General features: G+C 37.5%; 3 protein-coding genes across 4 annotated transcripts; 1 reads left to right on the top strand and 2 right to left on the bottom strand.

Moving 5' to 3' along the window:
- Window positions 1–2,896: 2,896 nt before the first annotated feature.
- LOC129753929 (collagen alpha-1(III) chain-like) lies at window positions 2,897–6,891 on the bottom strand. The gene is made up of 3 exons (XM_055749782.1): window positions 6,885–6,891; window positions 5,357–6,808; window positions 2,897–4,962 (listed from the first exon to the last, which is right to left on the bottom strand). The coding sequence occupies exons 1-3, from the start codon at window positions 6,889–6,891 to the stop codon at window positions 4,133–4,135; spliced, it is 2,289 nt and encodes a 762-aa protein (XP_055605757.1). The 3' UTR covers window positions 2,897–4,132.
- A 2,373-nt stretch (window positions 6,892–9,264) lies between these two features.
- Window positions 9,265–17,859, top strand: LOC129755460 (NADH dehydrogenase [ubiquinone] 1 beta subcomplex subunit 8, mitochondrial-like). Of its 2 annotated transcripts, XM_055751968.1 has the most exons (4): window positions 9,265–9,428; window positions 9,638–9,861; window positions 17,507–17,729; window positions 17,784–17,859. In XM_055751968.1, exons 1-3 carry the CDS (start codon window positions 9,341–9,343, stop codon window positions 17,717–17,719), a joined length of 525 nt encoding a protein of 174 aa, XP_055607943.1. In that variant the 5' UTR covers window positions 9,265–9,340; the 3' UTR covers window positions 17,720–17,729; window positions 17,784–17,859. The 2 variants fall into 2 exon arrangements, with proteins under 2 accessions (XP_055607943.1, XP_055607942.1); XM_055751967.1 differs by having other exon boundaries at window positions 17,507–17,859.
- Window positions 16,208–17,736, bottom strand: LOC129755459 (uncharacterized). The gene is made up of 2 exons (XM_055751966.1): window positions 17,251–17,736; window positions 16,208–17,194 (listed from the first exon to the last, which is right to left on the bottom strand). Exons 1-2 carry the CDS (start codon window positions 17,311–17,313, stop codon window positions 16,244–16,246), a joined length of 1,014 nt encoding a protein of 337 aa, XP_055607941.1. The 5' UTR covers window positions 17,314–17,736; the 3' UTR covers window positions 16,208–16,243.
- Window positions 17,860–25,848: the final 7,989 nt, after the last annotated feature.

The raw sequence follows: 25,848 nt of genomic DNA, 5'->3' as shown, positions 1-25,848 counted from the left end.
CACTCTATTCCAGCAGTCGGTTTAGGTGAGAAACGTCACTTTGGATGAACTTTCTGAGTTCTTACCCTATTCTCGTAGTCACCCTGGGTGAGAATCGTCGCATTTGCGTGACCATTTTAGGTGACAATTGTCGGTACCTTTTCAGGTGGTGACGAGATAGAAATTTAAAAGAAATTTTATTGAAAACGGAGAAGTTAGGCTGTAAATACCGAATTTTACTACAGTATGATGGTTTAAGAATCAATTAAGAAAAATTCACTTTTATATTTGTATTTTTAAATTTATTCATACAGCGAAACAATTTTTTTTATGATACGTTATTAATAAAAAGCATATAAAATTGGGCGACGGTTAACTTTATTTCACTGTTAATATTTAACATGATAAAAAAAACACACTTCACTCCATTTTATTCGTTTCCCGTCGCTGGGGGGGAATTTCACTTGCACCGAGTAGTGGTGATTTCGGACAAATTAAAGGTTCGGCTTCGAAGTCCTGCCCTAAACCATTCTTCCTCACTCGCAGTATCCCACGCCTTCCCCATGTCCCGCGGTCAAATCCGCCTTTTGTGACCCGGCTGGTTGAAGCAGCAGCCATCGATTGTTGTGTTTTTTTTTTTTGTTCTTTTCGATGCGAATTCCGGATTCAGCGTTTTCACTTAGGGCGCTCAATAATGCCCGTTTTTTTTTCTTTTGTTGTATGCTTTCACCTCACGACCCGTTGATGGCCAGTTACGAACCGAAATTATTACTAAAAACTTGGAAAATCAGCTCGGAAAATTCGAATTGCGAGAAAAAAAAAACAATACAGAACAAATTCTACCATTTTGACAGATGTGTTCATTCGGCCACTCACCTAGAATGAACCTCTGTCACTTTACCCATATCGACTACGGGAATAAGGTGACAAATCTCACGGTGACTCCGAGGTGAGGTGACAATCATCACGTCACGCGCGGCGCAGAATAAGGGCCTTGGACACGCGCAATTTTCAGTCGTATCTCGCCAAGGACGAGGTGATGGACAGATGCAATGTCTGCGCTTCGTTTGTTGCGGTCATCAAGGAGGCTCCTTCTCCATTTTCGGTTGATTTGATTTTCTGTTCGGCCATCTCGGGATACCCAAATAACCTTGGTCGATGGGGGAAGAGCGATCCACCGACCACCATCTTGTTGTAACCACAAAATTCTACAAACAGCTCTCCGTTTTCCAATCTTTGCCTTGAAGTCGCCCAAATGGATTTGAATGACACCCTTCGGAATTTTCTCAACCACCCTGTTCAGTTGACTGTCTCCATGAAGCCTTCCTGATGACTTCCCACGAATCTGTTTGCTTGTGGCGTTAGGCGGCGGAGTAGGATTCGGGACAGCACTTTGTAGGCGGCATTTAGGATAGTGATCGCTCGGTAGTTCTAACGGTCCAATTTGTCACCCTTCTTGTAGATGGGACATATTAACCCTTCCTTCCACTCCTCCGGTAGCTGTTCTGTGTCCCATATCTGGACCATCAACCGGTGTAGGTAATCGGCCCACTTGTGCGGGCCCATTGCTATTCAGCTGGCGAATCGCTTCCTTAACTTCACTCTATTGTATACGCACTTTAATTACTTTTAGAAAAACTATTAATACGGACTGGTAAAAATACTTTTAAACTGTTAAGGGTTTCCGACTCTGGCTAGGAATAAAACTCTTAGATTTGTTCGCCTCCACCTTGACTGATGGCTAGACTTCGAATGATCTTCCATGATCGTTTATTCTTTTTTTTTTTTTTGTTCTCGTGCGAGCTCTCTCTCTCTCTCTCTTTCTCTCGAGGTGATTCACGCTTAGAATTAATTATTTACAATTAGGTAATTGTAGGGATACTAAACACTCATCGTTGGGAGTGGCTCCTCTACGTCGTTGGCTACTCCGGCGATGTACCTTCCCCCACCGTCTTGATCTCGTGCATGTGCGCCGTTCAGGTGTTCCGGGGGCATTCGTTCTTATCCCGGCACATTTCGGTTTGCGGCACGAAGCCTTTGCGGGATGCGTTTTATTTCTGATAGAACTTTAGTGTTTCTTGGGAACAATGCAGCTGCTCCAGCTCCCCGAGCTTCTCCTTCTGGCGGCGCTTTTTCTCCTGGAAAATTCGGACTCGCTGCCTCTTCCGCTGTCGGTGTTTTTTCACATTTCGACGGGTGAATCTTTGCACTACTGCCGCCTGCGCGGCATTCCCTTCGTCCATCACCCTCCTACACTCCACGTCGAACCAGTCGTTCCGTCGAGTTCGTTCCACATGTCCGATGACGTTCTCCTCAGCACCGTTAATGGCTGTCTTTATGGTATTCCAACAGTCCTCGAGAGGGGCTTCGGTCGTGCGATATTTAACTGAGGCAGGCGTCGGTTTCGTATGTTGTTCTGTACGGAGAGTTTTGGGCGCATCTTCACTATCACCAGATAATGGTCTGACTCGATGTTAGCGCCTCTGCATGATCTCACGTCGATGATGTCCGAGAAGTGCCGGGTGTCTATCAAAACGTAGTCGATCTGTGATTGCGTTTGGTACGGTGATCTCCAGGTGTAAGTGTATGGGAAGCGGTGCAGGAAAAAATTACTACGTACGACCATTCGTTTGGAGGCGGCGAAATCTATTAGTCTGAGATTGTTTTCGTTGGTCAACTAGTGCGCGCTGAACTTTGAATTCCCCGATGACGATCTTGATATCATGTTTTGGGCCGCGGTCGTATTCACGCTACAGCTGCGCTGCTTCGGACAATCGACCCTCAATTTTTAAGATAATCAGTAAAGTACCAGTAAGTACCTTAAGTACCGTACCTACCTGACTGTTGTGCTAAAATATCTGAACTGAACTGGACATTGTGATCGTTTGCTACGGAGAATGGAAAGCAATCACCCCACTTTAAAATTATTACACGTTTTATTTTATTATTTAACTGTTATTATTCTTATCTTTCTGTATGTGTGTGTGTGTTGTTGTTGTGTGTACGTGTGTTAGTCTTACAAGTATACTCAAGAACGAAAGAAAGAATTTCGACAAAAGACGCAGGTCCTTGAATGGAGAAAAGGGTTACGCGTGACCAATCATTCGTTAACCGACAGTCATCGATTAACAGAAGATACGGGGGGGGGAGGAAAAAAGAAACTCCAGCAAACAATAAGGAATCAACGGGTGTCTCTACACAATCTGATTGTTGGGAAAGTTTGGTTTTCATATTTTATTTTATGGATGCGTTTTTCTTGTTCTGAAAACACATCTTTCGGTGTCGTTTTGTTTTCCTAAATGGGGGGTTTTGATTTGAAACAGCTTTCCTTCTAAGAGAGATAATCATCTGCATCACAATGAAATTATATTTTTAAGCTACCACATAGCTCTGGTTGAGAAATGAGGTTTACAAGAGTTATTTTTAGGGTAAAAATAAAAACAAAATCATGTCTACCTTCGAGTGTGTGAAACTGTTACGCAGTACCAGAAATAGTAAGTGACTTATACTTGATTATCTCTTTTAGTTAAAAGCTAAGCAATGAGAAGTGCCTATTAGAGAATCGTACACTATCAATTTGTAAAAAAAAATCCAATCTGTTATAGTAAAATTTCAACCAGAAGAATAAAAAATTCTACAAAGGCTAACCGATTTGAAAAGTTCAAATTGAAATCCAAAAGTATAAAAGAGTTTCAGAAGAATAGAAAAAGAAATCATTAGCATATTACGGGGATAGTCAATTGAGTAATCGTTTTTCTATCGGAAGACTGTATAGCGTACGAGTCTCAAAGCTACAGGCAGCCCTTTGGGAAACAAAAGGAAGCAAAATCCTACTCGTGGATTTGGTGAAAGGGAGGGAAGAAAACATACAAGAGCTTCATTTTCGTTTTCCTTACAAATCTGAATAAATCTGTTTCTTTTTTTTTGTCTAGCCACGGTTTTACACTTAACTAGATTTGTTGTATTCTATTCATTCTGTCGCGCGAAAAACTTGTCTCTTGCTAAACAGTTGATATTAATTTTTGTTTCGCGCAATCTCTCAGTTTCGGTTGTTTCCGATTTTTGTTTGTTTGCTTGTTTTGTTTTTTTTTGTTGTCATAAGGCAGATTTAAAACACAATTTCGAGTTAACGAAAGAAACAAGAGACTCACCCTTAAGTGCTCGCCATTGACGTCTGCGGGGTAAGTGGACCTCCTGCTCCGCCGGGCGTCGGAAGTCCTCCCTGCGGCGTTTGGGGCGTCGGTGGACCCTGTTGGCTTCCGGGTCCGCCCTGCTGTTGCTGCTGCATGTGGTGTTCTGGGGAAACAGATTGCTCTTTCGATTTGCCATTGTTTGATGGGTTCTGAGGATTTTGCGAGTTGGCCGTCCCATTGCTACCGGGGCCGTTGGCGCCCGGGGTGACTGATTGTTGAGGTGGAGCGTTGGGAAGCATCATTTGATGGGGCCCTGCCTTAAGAGGATCAACATCATCCACTAGCGGTGATTGGGGCAACGGGCCACCTTGATCTGGCATTTTTGCCATCATATTTGGGCCGCCAGGTCCTCCCGGTCCGGGACCACCTGCCATGCCCATTCGTTGCATATTGGGGTTGAACATACCCGGACCTGGTCCGGAACCACCGTGATTGCTCATATTGTATCCGCCACCCATTTCTCCCATCGGTGGAAAGATCGGATCTGGGTCGGGTTTGTACATGCGATTCATGGGACCTCCGGGTCCTCCTGGTCCCATTGGACCCATTCCCGGTCCCATCGGGCCACCACCAGGACCCATCGGACCTCCCATTGGTCCCATGGGGCCACCTCCGGGACCACCCATGTACATGCCGGGATTCATCATGCCCGGTTTGTTGTATTGCATTGGGGGAATCTGTTCATTGATCATTCCCGGTCCGAGTCCTGGCCCATCAGGTCCCATAGGGCCGTTCGCTCCTAGCGGGGTATTCATGAACGCTGGATTCAGTGGCCTGTTCATGGGTCCTCCTGTTGAATGTTAAAGATGATTAGGAGAAGTTAGTATTGAGCAAAACTCCATGCAATGAGATAACAAAAAAGGGAGGTGGGATTAACTTTTTAAAATACAGCCCAGAAATAAAAGCTTCAACTGGCTTCGCAGTTAGTGGTGTTATAGAGTACCATTCTCTGGCCATATCGTCAAAACGAAGAAGAAGAAGAAGAACTGGCTTCGCAAATGAAAACTTTCTCAAAGCGTTCTAGATTTTTTGTCAACTTGAAAAGTACTAGTTTGAAGCATCAGAAATCAAACAGCAGACTTTCTCATATGTTACATGTTCATGTAGTTTAAGCTAAACAAGTCTATGGAGACAAATCAATATTTTCGATGTAATGATGAGATTAGAAACAGTTAAACCCTTACCTCCAAAATCTGGTCCACCCATGCCACCGCGGAACGGCGCTCGCATGCCCATACCGTGCGGATCCATCATGGCCCGCTGCTCGGGGAAGAACATTTTCTGCATCTGCCGGATCGTGGCCAGCTGCTGTTCCCGGTGCTGCCGCTGTTGGGGTGTGAGGTTCTCGTCGGGAACTTTGACGCCCTGCAACGAGGGCTGCGGTTGGCCGCGCGATTGAGACAGTACGTTGCCGCCCTTCATCAGCGGTAAGGAAGCTACCAGTGAGTTCATTTGATCGATAATCGTTGAGCTGGAGTGTCCACCGCCACCGCTGCCGGGCCCGGGTCCAGGTCCTGGTCCTCCTGGACCACCGGGCGATGGATTTTCCATTTTTATTACCGGAGGATGACCACCGGGTCCACCGGGATGGTTTTCATTTGGGTCTGGCCCGTCCATGCAGGAGTTTGGAGTGTGATGAATCGTCGAGGGTTTACTCATTCCATCGGGTCCCGGCATCCGCATGTGATGGCCATCGTTTGGGTACATGGGAAGTGAGCCGTCCTGATCCATGCAAGGATTAGGCGTGTGGTGGATTGTTGCTGGTTTTTTGCCTCCCATTGGGCCACCTTCTGGCCCTCCAGGACCCATTCGCATGTGATGGTCGTTTGGGAACATTGGCACAGAATTATCGTTTTCCAGGCAAGAATTGGGAGTATGGTGTATTGTGGCAGATTTTTTTACTCCATCCGGTGGCATCCCAGGACCTGGTCCTGGATTCATTCGCATGTGATGATCCGGTGATCCGTGTCCATGGTCCATCCACGGGGACATGGCCCCGGAAACGCCATCCTCTGGCCCACAAGGACCTAGTCGATTCTGCTTTTGCATCTGTGCACAATGATATGCAATAATCGAGTTGAACTGGCCGCTCATTACAGCTTCCGCCCCTTTATTGGCCAATGCCGTGCTAAACACAAAGATCTGACTTTGCTGTTGTGTATATTCCAGTTTATTCGATGGTTTGTTTGACATCATTCCTGGCAGTCCTTGGTTCATTTTTCCCACATCCGGATGTCCATCCATGCCCATACCAGGTCCTACTTTTGACATAGTGTCTATACCAGGTCCACTGTTGGCGACACTGCTATTGATGCTGCATGGATCAGCGTTTTTGTTCATTCCGGATCCGTTACCAGGACCTCCTTTCATAATCTGGGAACCGTCGTCTTTCAGCCCAAAACTACTCATCAAATCACTATCCGCTCCGGGTCCTCCCTGCTGGTGTTGCTGGCCTGGTCCTCCGCCAGCATCCAGCTTGTTCATCTTTTTACTACGACTTCCCGGTCCGCTGAACTCACCTGGTTCCGATTTTTTCGGCATTCCTCTTCCTCCTGCGCTGGGATGATAATGTTGCTGCTGCTGCTGTTGCTCCGACGGCAGAAAATAATCGCAATACATTCCACTCAAGTTGCCATCTAAAATGAAAACCGGAGATTATATCGTTCCTCTCCCAAACAACGGACCACCGAAATTACTTCCGCTCGAAGCAACTGGTCATTCAAAACACCCAGCTAACTCCAGCCGCGAATCCGGAAAACGCGCGGTCACAACAATCAAAACACAAGACCCCGGAAAAAGCGACCTTCAGATAATTGCTAATTACTGTTCGACGAGCGATTTTCGCGTCACAAGACCACTTCTAATGTCCAGAGTCGGCGTTCGGCCAGCACTTTCCACCAGTTTAGCACCCAATTATCCGGAACCAATAGGTAAAGTTTTGATTTTCCGCCGCGATGTGACAGCTTGATGATGGTTTGATGGGGAGTTTGATCGAGGAAATTCCTTTCTTTTTGAATGTGGTTTCTTCCTCTTCTTTTTGATATTTTCATTCGCGTTTTTGCGTTTGTTTCGCTAGGGCAGTTTCACTTTCCGATTTGTTCCCAGTACTAAAAATGCTTCATGGACCGTTGCTCGGTGACGTCACTTATTGCAACTTTAAAATTTTCTGTATAATTTTGAACGAATTTTGAAACATTAAATTCTAGAGTTTGTTTTGATTAGGTCGTATGAACCAATATAAACAAAACTGAGTTATTGGCTGCAAACGATTAATAAACATGCTTTCTATGTTAAGTAAAAATTTGGTTTTATTTGATCAATAAATAACTTTAATAACTTGATTTTAATTTAAGACGTATAATGACTTTTTGATTTTCGAGTGCATTTTGGTTTTAACGACGTTTTGCGCTGTACTGAATTGCCGTGTAGCCAAAGGACGCAAAATAACTGTTTGGCTAATTGGTTTTTGCGACGATTTGCATTTTTGCCGAAATCGCGTCACCAAGTGTTACAAAGTGAAGAAATTTAAACGAAAACGTTTTGTAAAAGTGGTTTATTAAATCTAAGTTTAAGCAATTTCTTCGTTGCTGTTGCTAGGTAAGTTCTAGAAGCGTAATTTATATGGCTGGATAAATTTTCATCTTCATAATTTTTCATTACAGTGGCAGTGGATCAGTTATCGGAGTCACAGGTAGAAATCAGTTGTCCAGTCGGATAGTAATGCATATTCCTGATGCAAGCAGCCCCCTTGGCTTCGATTCCAGGCTGCTGAAGCGGTGAAAAGGAGATTTTCCATTGGCAGAGCAATGTAGGCGAAGCAGATTTCGAGACTTGTGCAAGATCCGTCCCAAGATTGTTTTGCAATTCGGAGGAGCCGAAGATCCTGTAGAGCGCATATCACAACGGGGATCCAGACAACACTCTACGCGTTCAATGGTAAGTCCTCTTTCTGTTGCTTTATGTGAGAAGGTGCTTTGAAAACTGCTACATAAAAAACATCCAAAATTACATGCAAGTAATTGTGCAGATATGCTTAAGAACATTAATCATGGTAGAACCACGTAGAACTTTGGCACCATATACATGTTAACTAGAAATAGTGAAGTTTAGGACATGTAAACAAAGGTTTAAAGATATTATTTTTTAATTTGCAAAACGACGTTTCAACCAATTGCGCAATGCATAAGGTTGTATGTGCATGTTTGCTTGAACAACTAAATGTATGCCTCTATCCAATACACGAACATATTTATCATCTTTTTTAGTATCGAAAACGAAGTTTTTAGATAATTTTGAGCAATATGTTAAATGTGAGAATTAAAAATGTGTAACAAAACTTCAACAGCTATTTTCTCGAAACAAGTCATGTGGCTCATACGACCTAATCAAGACAAACTCTAGAATTATATTCTAGGTTTTCAAAAGACCGATTCGGATCCCAAATATCAAATTATTGAACAAACCATTTAATATAGAAGAATCGTCGCTGCTGCTTTCGAATGTACAAAACAGCATGAGAAATTTTATAGGTTTAGTCCGCGGGAATCTCTTTTTTCCTTTAAAACTGTGTATATATTCAGCGAAACTTCAAAAAACTGTTTTGGTAGGTGGCAATATATTATTAAAAGCAATTTTTATTGCATAACTTAAGTTAATTTTTAAGAGTTTCAGTAACTCATCATATTGACATTTAAATGATGTTCATTAGATACGAACAGATATCTTAGTTAAGTGAATTATATAAAGTTAAATTTTAACTTGAACGTTGTAGACATAAAGGTGGTATAAAGGCGCCCGCACAATTACGCTTACATTTTGGTGAAAAAAACAATCATTAATCTTCTATTTTTTTGGTTCGGAGCATGATGGTGCTCCTAATATAGAGCTAGTAATTGGAGTATGATCTGCGGTTGATTAATCGCTAGTACGCGTTTTTATAAATTTAGAAAAGCTTTCTTTTCAAATTTTCTACAAAGTGTTCAATTCATTTTCGAAACAGTGTTCGTTCTGTCGGATAGCGGATTTTAGTACAATTGTACTAAAATTTCATTTGACGTTTATGTTTTGCTTGCTCATTCGTTCTTCTTCTTCATCATCGTTTGATCGCAAAACATCAGAAAAATCTGAATCGGTCTTCAGCGAACGACGACTGGTGTGTGTTCCGAAAAATGGCAGCGCTCATCAAAGGATTAAAGTTTGCCTCCCTAGTAGTACCCAAAAACCCGGCCCTCCTGGCTCTGGCCGCCCGACAAGCCCGTAAGTATCACCGGAAATGTTATCCGATTGAAAATGTTACTGCCACTTTGAATTAATTGCGCTATCAATAGCAGAAGATGTGCGTATTTTGTGCCACTTTACGTAATATCGATCTTCGGGTCGGGTCGCCAAAACGAAAATCTGTTTATACTCACGATAACATCGTTTGTTACTTTTGCCTTGCTTTAATCTTCTTCAAATGCTTACAGACGGATGGAATAAGGATTTCAAACCAGCCCCCTTTCCACAGACGGAGAAGGAACGGGAAGCGGCTGCTCGTAAATATGGGCTGCACCCGTCGGAATATCAGCCACTTGCCGACGACGGTACCGGAATCGGTGACTATCCCAAACTGCCGGATGTGCCCGTGGAGGCACGCGATCCCTACTATCCGTACGACTTTCCCGAGCTGAAGCGAAACTTGCACGATACGGTGAGTGTATTTCAAAAATTGTTTACTGAGGTAATCTTCAGCATTCGACTTAAATTTTGTGCATTGAAAACTGCACCTAAATGTTCGATGCTTTCAACGTATTCTAAAGGCAGAAACACAATACAGCGTCGGTCGTCGCGTCACGTCAGCGGTCAACGCGATGTCTCTTGACGCTGAATTGTGATGCAAAAATCGTCTGGTGCGTCGCGTCCGCGTTTTAGTACTTATCGACAGCGTTGACCGCTGACGTGACGCGACGACCGACGCTGTATTGTGTTTCTGCCTTAAGATTTCGATGTAGAGAGATTTTAGAGATTATTTTAACGAACATCATTGTTGTTCTTCATAACAAAAGGTTAGAACCCTCACCGATAAAGCCGCAAATTCATTCCATAAAACAAATTCACGGTGATTTCTCCTCTCAAAAGGTTAGAAATTGAAATTAAAAGATAGCTATAAATGTTTGGTTCATCTATGCAAAGTTAAAAAAAAAACAGATTTATTCTTACCTTAGATTATTGGTTCAGAGAAAAAGTTTTGATGAAATTCAATATGGTAATGGTAACTTATTTATGTCTAGGACATTAATGACATTGATAGTTTTTCGAATCAAATTGAAACTTTTGAAAAAATCTGCATCTAAAAATGGTAAACTAGAACTGTTTAAGGATGTCTTTAGTAACAAAACAGGAAATTTACTATAATCAATGGTTAAAATTTTTGAATTTGCTTAAAAATTAGTGAGTTTTGCTTAGTTGGTTTGAATATAGAATAAGTTTTTATCATTAAACAAGCCTCCAATTTCTCAAAAAAAAAAAAAAAACAAATAAACTAAAGCTATCTAAGTCTTGCACAAATTCGAAGATTTTACGCATCAATAAACATAAATTAAATTTTCAAAAGTAAAATTAATAGATTGATTTTGGCAGTTCAAACCTGATTCTTACTAACTCGATCCACATTTAAGGTTTTAGTTAGAAATTTGGCTCTACAATATCAATAATGTTAAACTCATTTTTATATGATTTGTGCTTACGTAAGAACTTTTAACTATATACACTTAACACACGACGTATTACAGGACACGACACATAGACCGTAAAGTAAGAACGTTATGTGTCGTGTCCTGCAATACGTCGTGTGTCATGTGTATAATAATGTTAAACTATAGGCCGGAAAATATGACATTCCTTGCAATGTTCTTACGGGAAGCCTGCCTGTTTCTTTATCAGCAAATACTTTTCTTTAACACTAAACGTACCGGAGACGGCCAAATGACGGTTTTTGAACTTTAAATGATGATTACGCCTAATTTTTTTTTCTTTCGCAAATTCAACTACAGAACAATTTTATTTTTAAAATGCAAGTATTTGTGCATTTTTATAATTTTTCTAAGTTTTGTGGTTTTCGAATAACGCATGTGGAAAGTATACCTATTCATACTGCGAGTGGTCAAATGACGGCAAACACTTTTTTCGCAAAACTCTTTTGTTTTTCAACCGATTTTTACAAAATTTATAATTTTAGAAAGCTTATGACGTGACTCAAATATGATTCCCAGATAGTATTCAGCTAAAGTCAGTTATTGAGTGCTCAAACAAGAAATTTATTTAATACCTGAGTAAGCCGAAGTTAGAAGCTATATGTTGCGCATATGGAATATTTTTTAGACTTTTCTTTAAGATCATGGCCACAAAAATTTTAATAAAGTCGCATAAAACCTGTACTTTTCTAACAATAAATCGCCAAAACATACTCAGACATACTCAGAATCCAGTGCAAAGCTGAATTTAGATGTAGAAATTGTCTCAGAAAATCCAGATTGGTAAATAGTTCGAAAAACATTTACTTTTAAAAAATTGTCATAAATTTTGTGTTTCGTATTTCAGAAATCTAAAGATGCCAAAATGTAACTGGAACTTGGTGTGGCCATGATCTTAATAAAAATTTAATAAAAAATAGTGAATAAGAGACATCCAGGTAAACGCTAACCCGAGCCCCGTACCAGGCAATCTGTATCTAATCCCAACCCCCATCATGTTCCCAGGGCCCCGAAGTTTTATGCTGGAATTTGGCCGTCAGCTCCACCTGGCGATCGTCCACAAACTTTGCTGAACAATCAGCCACGTTCGCTCGTCAATCTAGCGTCGATCTGAGGAGCTGTATGCTGGAACGTCCAGATCCAGCCTATGTTATCGTGGTACTCGGTGAACCGCTTATCACCCGAGGTTTGGCACTGACCACACTGACATGACACTTAGAACAAAAATTCAACCATTTTCTGTCTAATTTTTTGTTGTTAGATTTCACAGCTTCGCAATACCGACGGCAGGTGGCGAACCTGAAAAATTTGACAAAAAATTCCCTGTAGGAAAAATGGTCCTGTTTAGCCCGATTTTATCGTAGAAATTGCGTGTTTTATTTTGAAAGTTGGGTGGCATTTCCTAACTGGGATAGCATTTCTCAAATCGATCGATGCGCACTCTGGAATCGACATTGCGTACTGTTGGAAAAATTATCCAGAAAACGAAATCGAGTGTCCAGTCAGTATGGCCAGTGGTTTGGTCTCCAGTTTTGTGCCGGTGTCCAAAGCCCACTGAGTCCCAGTCGAGACGCCACACAACAACGGCGAGACTATCACCGACCATCGCAGGGGACTACCGCAGACGAGCTCCGCAATACGCCAGCACACGGTACGCCAGCTATTAAGGCAGGACCAAACAATCTTTCCCGGGGGTGAACTTACCGTGTGGTTCCTAAGTACCACTTTATCTTACCACTTACCAGTGTCCACTGTCCAGTGTTGCGACCTTACAGTGCTAGGGAAAATAAAGTGGTTCCTCCTCCTGGCCGACCTGAGTGTTAAAATGACGATCTTGATATCATGTTTTGGGCAGCTGCCGTATTCACGCTCCAGCTGCGCGTAGAATTCGTCTTTGTAGTAACCGGTACTTCCGAGGTGAGGGCTGTGCCCGTTCATGATGCTGATTTTGAAGAAGCGGCCCTTGATTCTCAACAGACACATTCGTGGGTCGATCGTGTTCCAAGCTCATTTGTGTTGCTGCAGCTCTGGTAGATGGTTTGACCATCTCGGAACACACGTACCCTGGAGCTCTTAGAGCCTACCTCCTGCAGCGCTAAGATGTCGAATTTGCGCCTCCTCAATTCGTTGAAGAGCACGTGGGGAGTGCCCACGACAAGAGATCAGCAGTTCCATGTTCCAAGTTTTCAATCGCTAGTCCCTTTTCGTTGCATGGGTCTTTGCCGATTTCCATCCGAAATTTCTAGTTCATTACTCGTTGCGGGTTCTTTTTTCTCAGTTACTGGCTAGCAAGGCCCGCAGCTTACCACACTATCTCGCAGGAGGATCGTTGTGATGTTGCTGTTTGGAGGTTGCTCGCACCCCAGCTAGCACCACGGGGAGATAGAGAATCGGAGTTGTAAGACAAGAGGTGATATGACCACTACCCGAAGGTTGGGTGTATGAGGTCTCGAGTTGCACATTGTCTACCATTCGCCAACCGGCAGGGTTTTGCAGTTTTGCGCGTCGTCCATCTCATCGAAGCACAGTACGAGGCATTTTCGTGTAAGGTTCTGCACGACGGTGTCTTGTCCGATCCAATCCCGGTAACTGCTGGAGTGAGACAGGGATGTATCTTGCCACCGCACCTTTTTTTAAACGTAATGGATGAGATTCTGACTGGATTGTCGTTAAATTCTTCAACAATGAAGCAACTGACCGACCTCGACCAGGCAGACGATATTGTTTCGCTCAAAGTCAATGTTGGAAAGACCAAGTCGATGGCGATCAACACAGGAAATCCCTCCAGTTTCATGGTAGCTCGCCAACAAGTTGAGAAAGTGGAGTGCTTCCAGTATCTTGGTAGCCAGATAACGCCTGATGGTGGTACTAAGAAAGACATCGAAACCCGGATCAGAAAAGCCCGATTTGCATGTGCGAGTCTCCGCAACATCTGGCCCTCACTCACAACTTGGTGCACATTTCCGGTAACGACGCGAAAACTGCAGGTACATATTTGTAAACCGCTGCCTGCGGAATATCATCCGCGCTTGGTGGCCTGGCAACTGGATCTCAAATGAGGAACTGCATCGCCGGTGTCATCAAAAGGGCGCTTGAAATCGAGATTCGGGAACGTAAGTGGAGATGGATTGTGCACACGCTCCGAAAAGATGAGAACGAGATTTGCAGAGAGGCGCTTGAGTGGAATCCAGAAGGACATCGAAAAAGAGGCAAATCCAGAAACTCGTAGCGGCGAAGCCTAGCCGCCGAAATGCGAACTGTCGACGAGAGTCTTGAATGGGACCAAGTGAAGACGCTGGCTCCGGATTGTTAACAGTGGAGGTCTTTGACCACGGCCCTATGCACCGGAGGATCGGCGCGGGAACATCAGTTTTGCGCAAGGGTAAAAAAAACGGTGCTTGGGATTCGCAGTTCATTCACAATGCACAAAACTCATGCTCTCCCTTTGAAAATGATCAATAACGGCGCCGGCCACATCCTATTAGTCAATAAGGAATGAAGGAAGGATTGTTAGTAGGATACTTCATAGGATCAATCGACAACCTTTTGTCCCTTCATATTCCAGAGACAAAAGTCTAGTGATTTGAGCAAACTGATGAACTAATACCTTATACTTAGTTGTTGCCTCCATGCAAACGAATTCGCTGAGTGACAATTTTCTTACCATTGAAATCACTTTGAGCTGACGTACTAAATGCGGCGAATTTATGCCGCCGCTCGAGTTTGCATTGGTCGCGTTCGCGAATGCGCTCTCATTGGACGCTTATTCTGCAACTCGAGTGACGTGACTTACGAAATTTCATATCGTTTTGCTGGCTTAAATAGCCTCTCTAGCCTCGAAATTTTCGTTCGGATGAGCTACTTTTGGTCTCCAGAGCTCATCGATACACAAATTTGTTTTCTGAAGCATTTTCTGGAGTCAGGACGAAGAAGTGAAATTTCGTGAGTCACGTCACTCGAGTCGCAGAATAAGCCCCTGTCATCGGCCTTATAGGGGAACTGGGTCCAAAATGCCCACAGCGGGCAAGATGTGCCACCATCAGTATTTCACTAATCAAACATGTTTCAACATTTCTGAAGAAGCCAGTTTGTTCTATTTAGTTATGCGTTTATAAAAATTTTAAGATTTTCTGAGTTTTTTTTATATCACGTAAATTTGACGAAAAACGAAAATAATTTTTTTTTTTGCAGTTTTCTTGCATTTTTTCAACTTTTCTCCTAAGGAATTACGTCAACTAAAAGCAAAAAAAAAATTACCTGTCATCTGTTCTAATGATAAACATGGGTCTTAACATTCATTAAAAAAAAAAAAACAAAACATTTCCTAATTGCATAATTATTCATATTACATGAGCGATTTAAAATAAAATTGACGAGGTGAGGCAATAGACTGAGTCGATTTGGGGTCATTTCTGAATTTTTCAAACCCTGGGGTCTTGAAAGCTTCGCCTTGGTCCAAAACTCATCCATGATTTTTTGCAAAATTTTTAAGTAACTTTTACATGAGTAAATTTGAACTTTTAGATTTGTATGGGAAAATTGAATATTTTGTACTGAAAAATCAACATCATTTTGTTTCGTCTGTGGAACCGAGCCAGCTGATGGTTTTTGTGCCAATTTATAAAATTCCTAAAGGAAATTTTCCGCTGAACAACTTTGTCGAAGACCGTAACTTCGTATCTTATTAGGAAAAAAATTTATAAGCTATTTAACAGGGGTATGTCTCTTCGCACTGATAAACAATAAATTCAATTGACATCCCTGCAGGGTGCCTAGCGAGGTAGTGCGTGACTACTTTCCATGCAACACTTCGCGAGGCTTTATCTGCGCGTAGCAATACATTTTTCAATCTGTGAAGTAAAATACAAGTATCTTAAACTGTCAAACACTTTTGGGGGCACTTAAATCAATATACCTACACGTAATAAACGTTTAATGGCGCGATTGGGTACACACATATGCGCATTATGCCCCTACTGAATCTGAAATCCAATTTTCAACCTACTCTTCAAACTTCATTAAATTTGTGGCCTTTTTTGACCTTCCAGTTATTCAAACTATCAGATTTAGACAAAAAATAAACCAAACTTCCAAACACGATCGAAAGTTATAGTTAATCTTTTCAAATGTACTCTAAAAAAAGGCTTTCTTCTTAACGTGGGCATTATACCAAATTTGAGCTGGGCTCTGGGCATTTCAAAGTTAGCGAGTAGAATCAGTTATGATGGAGAAAGCCATTTTTATTTGTTTACTAAAATTTGAAATGAACGAAATGGGATCATGAAAAAAAAATCTTATTAAAAAAAAGCTCATTTTCAGTTACTTTCAGTGTTTAATTTGTTACATTTTATTGTAGAATTTTAAAATCTTCTCCGTAGCTCTGTCATTTAAATTTGAAGAGTGGATTGCCAACCTTAAAGGGCCATCGGCACGTTTTGTCGTAGCAGTTTTTACCGCTTTACTGCCAGCCCTCAAACTGACTCGACTGCTGGGCTTCCGAGGGGTCATTATTCGAAAATCTTGGTCCACAATTCGTCCGCCTTCGAAATGTATCTGTTTGGGTTTCTTCCTTCTATTGAGGGGGTTGCTAGCGCTATCTTTAATGGACGACGTGTGCAATGGAGTAAAATCTGCGAAGAACGAATTTGCCGGTGCGTGCTGGTGAACTTCATTGATGAGGTAGAGTGACTCCTGCAGGGTTAGTGGATGCATTATTTCCTCGTCCAAGAGTCGCGACCGAGCTGACCGGATCTTAGAAATTCGACTGTTAATGTCTTCCTCTGGGGGCTCGATGGCTGCAATCAGACGATCTTGCCAATTAGCTGGAATAAATTCACGTTGATGGTGCAATTCGCTGCAAATTTTGCAGGAGCTATCCGTAGGCGATTTCCTTTCCGAATTTGTCGGTTGAGGATGCTTGGGCGGGGCACATCCAGGTAACTTTCGCCCCCGCGGATTTCTGCTGATCGATGATTCTCTTGAACCTCTTCTAGAGTCATCATGTTTCCGTTTACCGCTGGAACTTTCTCTGCAAGGCGAAGTCTTCCTGTGCGATAATTCCAACAATTTCTGCAATCGATTTGTGTCCGGGCTACGTTTAATTTTTTGGGTAGTAGTTGCCGGTCGGACTTTATTCTCAACGGGGTCCATCAATTGGTGTTGGATTATAGCGCGAGCCAAACTCGAAGGCGTTATTGGTGCTGTGACAGGACGAGTCGACAGTTTGTGGACCAGCGAAGCCGTTTTATAGCGACCTGTTTGAGCGAGGTTTTGCTGAGCCGCAATATAAACCTTATTGAGGAAGCAAATCTTAGTTTCAATTCACATTAACTGAAGTAAAATCCTACCATTCGGCATGGGCTGTCCCTCAAAATATCGCGAAATATATTTACTCCAGTATTGGTAGCCATTATTAAAAATTTCCTAAATAATTTAAAATAATTTAAAGAATATTTTAATTAAATTGTTCCGAAAGAAAAATAACTTCTTAACTATAAGTCAAACAGACCAACAATGAATCAATTTTTCAAAGCTTGCTGTGAATTGAACAAGAATCCTGTGAAACTTGTGACTAATAAGTATGATCTTTTCTTTTCTTTTCAGTTGCACGCCGAAACTCCCCTGTGGAGTGAGGATCGTTATGGTGCGGCAGAACCGTCGCGCTTCCCGATGAGAACCTACTGGCTGGCGTTTCTGGGCGTTATGACCGGTTGCTTCGTGTTCTACTACTGGCTGGAGGATTACAAGATGTTCCGGCCGGTGCTGGCCAAGCAGTATCCCCGTGACGGAAAGCATTACACGTTCGATGAAAAGTAGACGAGGAAAGGTAGGTTCAAATTATTTGGTACAATTGTTGCGAAATCTTGAATTATCTTTTTAGTACATCTTGTCAATAAATAACACCTGGAAAAAAGATTGATTCTACAAAATCATGTAAATAAATTGGTGAAACCAAACATTATACTTATTTCTGATGACTGTCATGGAAGTTTTTAAAAGAGCCTAGATAAAAACGGATTTAATATTATTTGTGGTCAAGAAATTCTTGTTCTCATCATTTTGTTTTGTGTTCAAATCCCTTTTTTAACGTTTTATAGGTAATAATACTAACATTATTTTAGTCATTATTATAAAATTTATTAGAGATGAACCGAATATTCTGTTGGCCGAATATTCGGCGCCGAATAAATACCGCCCAAAAACCGTTAAGCCGAATATTCGGCTCACCGAATAGTTGCCCTAAGTATAGGCCGAATAATTACCATCAAGACGCCATTCACCGCCCAGACACCATTTACCGCCCAAAATCACCCTTTTGTGAGTATTTTGGAAAAACTGGGATTTTTTGTCCAAATATAAGACCTGTGTTCTGTGTCGGCATCATTGTTCGACCATTTCACTGAAAAAACTCACTTAATTATGCTAACTATAGCCAGAAATAAAATATTTGGTTTTTCGTTTCCGGTCAAATTATTGAATTCGACGCCTGTTAGCGAACTAAGCATTACTGTACTCCTAGGGCAAAAAGGGTTTTTGTTTACTAGATAGTACCTATTGGACCTAAAGTCGACTTAAAACGATAGTTTTATTTTCGTAGAATAGATTTGCATCAAAAAATTTTCGATTTTTTCAATAGTTGTTGTTTTTTGAAGCGTTTAGTGATGGGCGGTAATTGGTGTTTAAAATAAAGTGTGGGTTCCTAATGACCGGTCATGCACAATTTCTTTGTTTTTAACGCATGTATTGTGTCAAATGTGTAAATTGTAAGAAGCATTTATTTTGATTATGTTAGAAAATGATGTTTTATCGCTGAAAGTAACCGGTTACTTGAGGTTGTTTGCCGAGAATCATCATTTTGTCAGTCAACGCACTTAGTTAAAATTTGTACTAAATTTGCGGAAAAAAATTCACAAAATTCATTCTCTAAAGAGCCAAAATATGGTTTTGACAGCTCGTTGTATGGAAAATACTAAAAAGAACAGTTTCCGTGTTGTTTAGATAGTTTTTCCTTGAGAAAGCATTATCGATACTCGGAAAAGTCGAGTGGGCGGTAATTGGGCCAGTTGAATACCCCAAAGTTTAGTTAATTATTTTGAAAAGCGTACATTTTTCGCATTCCACTAAATTTTTTATTTAAAGTAGAGCAGTTTTGGGATGTATTGGAAAAGAAAGCGAATAAAAATCTGCAGTCGTTTTTTTATTACACATGTTTGAAGTTGAAAAACCGCTTAACTGGGCGGTGAATGGCGTCTTGATGGTATTTTGCTTAGTTCACAATAATTATATATATACTACTTATTTCAAATCATGCCGTTTTTATCACAATCGTTAATTTCGGACGACTTTAAAAATCATAATGCGTAACCAATGCACAGTGGTGCAGAACATCAATCTAGCTGTACGAAATTAATAGCGCCCAGGGATGAAGAGATAGACATTTCATGTCCTCAGCAACATTGTTCAGTTTTACAAGGAGCATATTCTAGTATCAAATTTTTGCCGAGGGGTCCACCGATAGCGAGATCAAAATGCTAACTTTTTTGTTTTTCAAGTTAGGGCTTTGATGTCTTCGACAAAGTTGTTTATCTGATCAAAATACATAAGTTTGTTGAATACGTCAAAGTCCTATCACATCACCCTCAGGAGTTAGAGTCAAAGTAAAAAAAATCTCTTGAAAAAACAGTTTTTTTGAACCTGACACGTTGTAGATTGGATAAAATGGTTCACTGTCTTTGAAACAAAGTTGTAACAAGCCACGATCTACATTTGTCTCATACATTATGATGGGTTTAGAAGTTGCTGAAGCTCTATAGAAAGCATTTAGTGTATTTTATTGGCGATTTCGGAAGGCTCGTCCATCGAAAAGTGCACATTTTCGCAAATCCCCCTTTTTTGTCATTATTTTTGATGATAAGCGGAACCATTTCCATTTAAAATGAGCGCGGAAATCGGTGGAACTAGTAGAGATTTGAATGATTGAAAATACACATTTTGTGTAAAAATTACCTATTTTACTTATAGAAAAAACGTTAAAACATTTAATTAATTAATAAAGTGATGCAGTTTTCATTTATAAATTTTGTTTTCTTTAAAGATATTTAAATTAGATTTTTCAAATCATTTAAAACCCCAAAAAAATGAATGGAACTTATCTGTTAAATTTGGAAGAGCACTAAATTAGTAATTGATATCACTTAAATGAATAATAGAATTTTGCCATTACAAAATAACTGCTTAAACTGGTTCCAAGTAACCAATCATACAAGCTATTCGCTTTTGTCTTTTCGTTGCGTCCCAAGTTTTAATCAAATTTAAATGCTTTTTAATAAGACAAAATATATAAAAAGAAACTGCAACATTTTATTACTTAATCAATTAAATGTTTAAACGTTTTTTCTATAAGTAAAATAGGTAATTTTTACATAAAATGTGTATTTTCAATCATTCAAATCTTTACTAGTTCCACCGATTTCCGCGCTCATTTTAAATGGAAATGGTTCCGCTTACCATAAAAAATAATGCCAAAAAAGGGGGATTTGCGAAAATGTGCACTTTTCGATGGACGAGCCTTCCAAAATTGCCAAAAAATACACTAAATGCTTTCTATAGAGCTTCAGCAACTTCTAAACCCATCATAATGTATGAGACAAATGTAGATCGTGGCTTGTTACAACTTTGTTTCAAAGACAGTGAACCATTTTATCCAATCTACAACGTGTCAGGTTCAAAAAACTGTTTTTTCAAGAGATTTTTTTTACTTTGACTCTAACTCCTGAGGGTGATGTGATAGGACTTTGACGTATTCAACAAACTTATGTATTTTGATCAGATAAACAACTTTGTCGAAGACATCAAAGCCCTAACTTGAAAAACAAAAAAGTTAGCATTTTGATCTCGCTATCGGTGGACCCCTCGGCAAAAATTTTGATACTAGAATATGCTCCTTGTAAAACTGAACAATGTTGCTGAAGACATCAAATGTCTATCTCTTCATCCCTGGGCGCTATTAATTTCGTACAGCTAGATTGATGTTCTGCACCACTGTGCAATGCGTGAAGTTTCATTCGATTCGGGCTACGGATTTATCAAATCAAAGATTTTAAAGGCAATCCAAATGAAAAAAAAAATTCAAAAAATTTAGAAATCAAAATAAAATGTTACGGATTTAGTGTTCAGAATTTTGAACTCTTCTCCATACTTCAGAATTTAAGGTTGAACGCAAAAACTTAAGAAATTTCAGCAACATCGATTCCAAAGTATAAGTGTGTGATTTATCGCCCAAAAAAGTTTGCCGTGTCAAGAAGAGCTTAAGAAAGTGGCTAGCGAGCCGGGAAATGCGAAAAAACCGTGGAATTTAATTGCTTTTCCGAGAAATCTGAAAAAATTGGAAATTTCAATACATGATCAGGAAAATTGCCATTGTAGATTGCCATTGGAAATTTTTAATATAAATTTTCCAAATATTTTTTTAAATGCCATAATAACAATTTATCTCGTTACATTTTCCAGAAAATTTCTTAAAATGGTTGGATTTTAGTCTTGTTCATTTTTTTTTTAATGATTTTTGAGTTAGAGCATTTATAAACAAAGCAAATCGATAACTCAGTATTTTTTTTATAAAGTAGCCACATCTTCATGCTAAATCAACATCTAAAAAATTTCTTAGATTAAAAAAGCAACTTATCAATCCCGACAAAACTGAATACAGAGAGATGTTTTTAGTTAAAATTTATCTTAAATGATTTAGATTTACTTTATTCAATCGTGTATTTTCACATAACAAGTTGGCCAATAATTTTCAAATTTTTATTGGAAAGTTATATAAGGACTATTCACGAAGGAAAGTGGACACCTGTTCTTATGGTAAAAGTTAAATTTTCCAAAAAAAAATCAAAAACTTAGTTTGAAATATCGTAAAAATTTGTAAATTTTATTTAACAGATGTATGATAATTCATCCTTTGTGCAGAATTGATCCGTCCAACGATGAGTGAATTCTACCTTTGTCAGCTTCAATCCAACTTTTTCAAAAAAAAATTCACGTGTATTGCTTAAAGCAGAGTTTATAAAAAGAGTAAGTAAAGAGAGTTAGTAAATATTGCTATTTCTCCCCCGTATTGCGATCGATTTGTACAAAATTTATATTTTGGAAACCCGGTAAAGTAACTGAAATATGTTTTTCGGATAAAATTCATTTACAACTATTATCATTATTTTTATATTATTCAAATTCGGAGAAAAAATGCTATAGATCCGCCATCAAATGCTGGAAACAAAATCTACATATTTAGTGCACAAAAAGCCGAAGTAAGAAATGTTGCACAAATGGATCTGGTTTTTTATTATTTTTTTATTTTTTTAATGTATTAAACTGCGTTTCAAGAAAAATTGACTCATACAGAAAAAATGCTAACGAGAAAAAGGCGATTGAAATTTCAGCTGTATTTCCAAGTTTTCTCTCAAATTAAAAATTCCGCCTTAGTTTTTTTCATATTAAACAGTTCACGATAGTCATTTCCAAAAATCAAAGCCAAAAATGCCTTTTGGGACACTTTTACGTAGAATCAGAACGCATATCTGTATTTTATCTAAAAAACCTGGCAGAATCCGAACATTGATTTTAAAATGTCGACCAGAAATCCGGGTAAATTTTGTCAAAATCCAGAAATCGCTCAACACAAATCGAGAAAAAAAAACATGATAAAAAACATATTTTTCTTCATCAGATTTTAAATTGTATTTTTGGCTTTATAGAAACTTCTTATGATTTTTACTGAAATTTGCTCAAAAAATATCACATAAATAAAAAAATTTCAACACAATTTGTTTTTTGTTTGTTAGTTTTGGCAAATAAAGTGAATAAATCCGGGCAAGATCCGGGCTTTTTTAAATGAAATCCTGGCAACACGGGCCGAACCGGAATATTCTCAATTTTTTTTATTAAATATCCAAGCAAACCCGGATAAAACCGAGCAATGTTTCAACCATCATTTGCTTCGTGTGACATTTTTGCGTATAATCAGAACGCATATCGTTACTAATTATACGAAATATTGTCACATGGCTATACTTTTTCTATCATTTTAACTGCTATTTTTGCTAAAAAAAACAAGTAGAGTAAATTGAGAAAAACGTTCCTTTTTGTTTATAAAAATGTATAGTTGAGTATTTGATCTTGTTAGTAGTGCTTTCCGAAAAGTGTTGCTGAAAATTTCTTTATGTAAATCACTAAAATTATTGAAAAGCGAATTTAAAAGTTAACGTGTTTTGACACATTTTGGCATCATTGGATTTAAAAAAAATTGGATTGGATACAAAAAAAATACAGATTTTTTTCGAAGAGAACTATTTTTCGAACTTTTGTTTTTCTTGTTATTGTGTTTTTTGTTATTCTCACAAACTTTCAGTTTGCAGCTGGATTTTGAGTATATAAAAGCAGCATTTTTGCTATAAAGCTATACCCACCAAAAAAAAAAACTATTTCATACCGGTAGTAAATTCATTTACTCGGTGATACTAACTTACCAAAAATATGATCAACAAGATTGCCCAATTTTACCCAGACTGGCCCGGATATTTCACAAATAATTGGAAAAAATCCGGACCCACCCGGTTAAAAAATGGCAGGATTTTGCTCGGATTTATTCACTTTATTTGCAATATCAGAAAAAAAAAACTCAAATTGTGTTCTTAGGTTTTTCTAATTTTGCGTCAAAAAACCAATTTTTTTTATAAATTTTTATAAATACAATTACGATTTTCTGGATTAAAAAAAAAAATGATTTAAAAACTGCTTAAGTATTCCTATGAAAAAAATGTCTTACGGAATAACACGTTTTTCATTTTTGTTGAATTTTTGACAAGTTTTTGATTAAGTTTGCCCAGATTTTGGGCAGGGTTGAAATTTTGTAAGTAAAATGCCCGGACTTTGCTAGTTTTTTTTTTTTTTTTAATATCCCGGATTTCCTCGGGATGTGCAGGAAAAAATCTGGCGACCTTAGTAAGTAATTTTTTTTTTATTTTCGTTTCTCTTCACCCGTCTGTCTCTGACCTGAATGACTTATAAAGTTAAAGGGTCATTAATAAATATTATTATTATTATTCACCCGTCTGTTAATTATCAGAAAATCAAAACAACAACACAAAACCATCTGACAAACAACTATTTGTACCGAATTTTCAAAAAAATTGACAAATGCTCCACATTTTATACAAAAAAATATGATCAAAATTTTAAAAAGTTTAAATTTAAATTAAAAAAAATCACAATTAGAAAAAAAAACTCAAATAAAATAAAAGATAAAAAAAAAAGAAAAAAAACATAAACATTTTTTTTTAAATTAAAAAAAAAAATGAAAAACAAAAAAAAAGAAAACAAAACAAAAAAAATAATCAAACACAAAAAACTAAAATAACAAAAACAAAACGAAAATAATGCAAATTCAAACAATATAAAAAAAATCGAAATAAACTTAAAAAAAAAATTAAATTGAAAAAAATTGAATTAAATGACGATAAAAAAATTTAATGAAGAAACGTAAAACAAATCGATTTAAATGATCAAAAAATCAAAACAAAAAAGATTTATAACCAATGGAAAAAAGCAAAAAAAAAAACAAAAAAAAATTAACAGTAAAATGAAAAAAAAAACAATTAAAAAAAATAAAATAAAAAAACCAATGAAATGAAAAAACAATAAAATGAAAAAAAATGAAAAAAAAAACAATAAAATGAAAAAAAAACAATGCAACAAGAATGAAAAAAACATTAATAAAACAACCATAAAATGAAAAATAAACCAAAAAAATAAAATAAAAAAAAAATAATGAAAAAAAAAGAAAAAATGAAAAATAAACAAAAAAAAATTTTAAAAAAACAAGAAAAAATGAAAAAAACAAGAAAAAATGAAAAAAAAACAAAAGAATGAAAAAACAAAAACAAAAAAAAATAAAAAAATAAAAAAACCAAACAAATATTTAAAAATATGAAAAAAAAAACAAAAAAAAATTAAAAAAACACAAAAAATAAAAAAAACAAATAAGTGAAAAAAAACAACAAACAAAAAACAAACAAAAAAAAATTAAAATAAAATAAAAAAAATAGAAAAAATAAAAAAAATTGAAAAAATAAAAAAAAATTAAAAAAATAAACAAACACAAAAAAATGAAATAAAAGGAAAAAAAACAAAAAAATTAAATAAAAACAAAAAAAACACAAAAAAAATAAAAAACAACAAAAAATAAAAAAAAACAAAAAAAAATTTTAAAAAAAACAAAAAATGAAAAAAAAAGATAAATAACCAATGGAAACATGCAAAAAAAAAACAAAACAAAAATTAAAAGTAAAATGAAGAAAAAAATCAATTAAAAAAAAAACAATAAAATGAAAAAAAACCCAAAAAATGAAAAAAAACAATAAAATTAAATACAAAAACAATAAAATGAAGAAAACAATGCAACCAGAATAAAACAACCATAAAATGAAAAAAAAATTTAAAAAAGCAAAAAAAAATTAAAAAAAATCAAAAAAAAATTAAAAAAAACAAAAAAAATTTAAAAAAAACAAAAAAAAATTAAAAAAACAAAAAAAAAATTAAAAACAAAAAATAAAAACAAAAAATTAAAAAACAACAAAAAAAGAATGAAAAAACACAAAAACAAAATTTAAAAAAAATTTAAACGAAATAAAAAATAAAAAAATACTAAAAATATTTAAAGAAAAACAAAAAAAAAATAAATAAAAAAAAACAAAAAAAAAATTAAAAAAAAACAAATAAAAAAAACCAGAAAAAAAACAATTAAAAAATAAAACAAAAAAAAAATAAAATGAAAAAACAAAATAAAATTTAAAAAAAATGATAAAAACAAAAATTAATGAAAAAAAAAACAAAAAAAAAAAAAGAAAAAAAAACCGAAAAAATAAAAAAAAACACAAAAAAATAAAAAA

Source organism: Uranotaenia lowii, chromosome 3 (genome assembly GCF_029784155.1).
Source record: "Uranotaenia lowii strain MFRU-FL chromosome 3, ASM2978415v1, whole genome shotgun sequence".
In the NCBI taxonomy this organism is placed as follows: Eukaryota; Metazoa; Arthropoda; class Insecta; order Diptera; family Culicidae; genus Uranotaenia; species Uranotaenia lowii.
This window is presented reverse-complemented; position numbering and strand designations above follow the sequence as displayed.

What these genes read in the sequence shown, in the direction of transcription:
- LOC129755459 (XM_055751966.1), bottom strand. Translation starts at nt 17,313, where the DNA reads ATGGCTACCAATACTGGAGTAAATATATTTCGCGATATTTTGAGGGAC. An exon ending in GGGACAGCCCATGCCGAATG is followed by an intron (nt 17,195 to 17,250) that starts GTAGGATTTTAC and finishes TTCCTCAATAAG; the next exon opens with GTTTATATTGCGGCTCAGCA.
- LOC129753929 (XM_055749782.1), bottom strand. An exon ending in GGGTGGACCAGATTTTGGAG is followed by an intron (nt 4,963 to 5,356) that starts GTAAGGGTTTAA and finishes AACATTCAACAG; the next exon opens with GAGGACCCATGAACAGGCCA.
- LOC129755460 (XM_055751968.1), top strand. Translation starts at nt 9,341, where the DNA reads ATGGCAGCGCTCATCAAAGGATTAAAGTTTGCCTCCCTAGTAGTACCC. An exon ending in TCTGGCCGCCCGACAAGCCC is followed by an intron (nt 9,429 to 9,637) that starts GTAAGTATCACC and finishes AAATGCTTACAG; the next exon opens with ACGGATGGAATAAGGATTTC. An exon ending in AGCGAAACTTGCACGATACG is followed by an intron (nt 9,862 to 17,506) that starts GTGAGTGTATTT and finishes TTTTCTTTTCAG; the next exon opens with TTGCACGCCGAAACTCCCCT.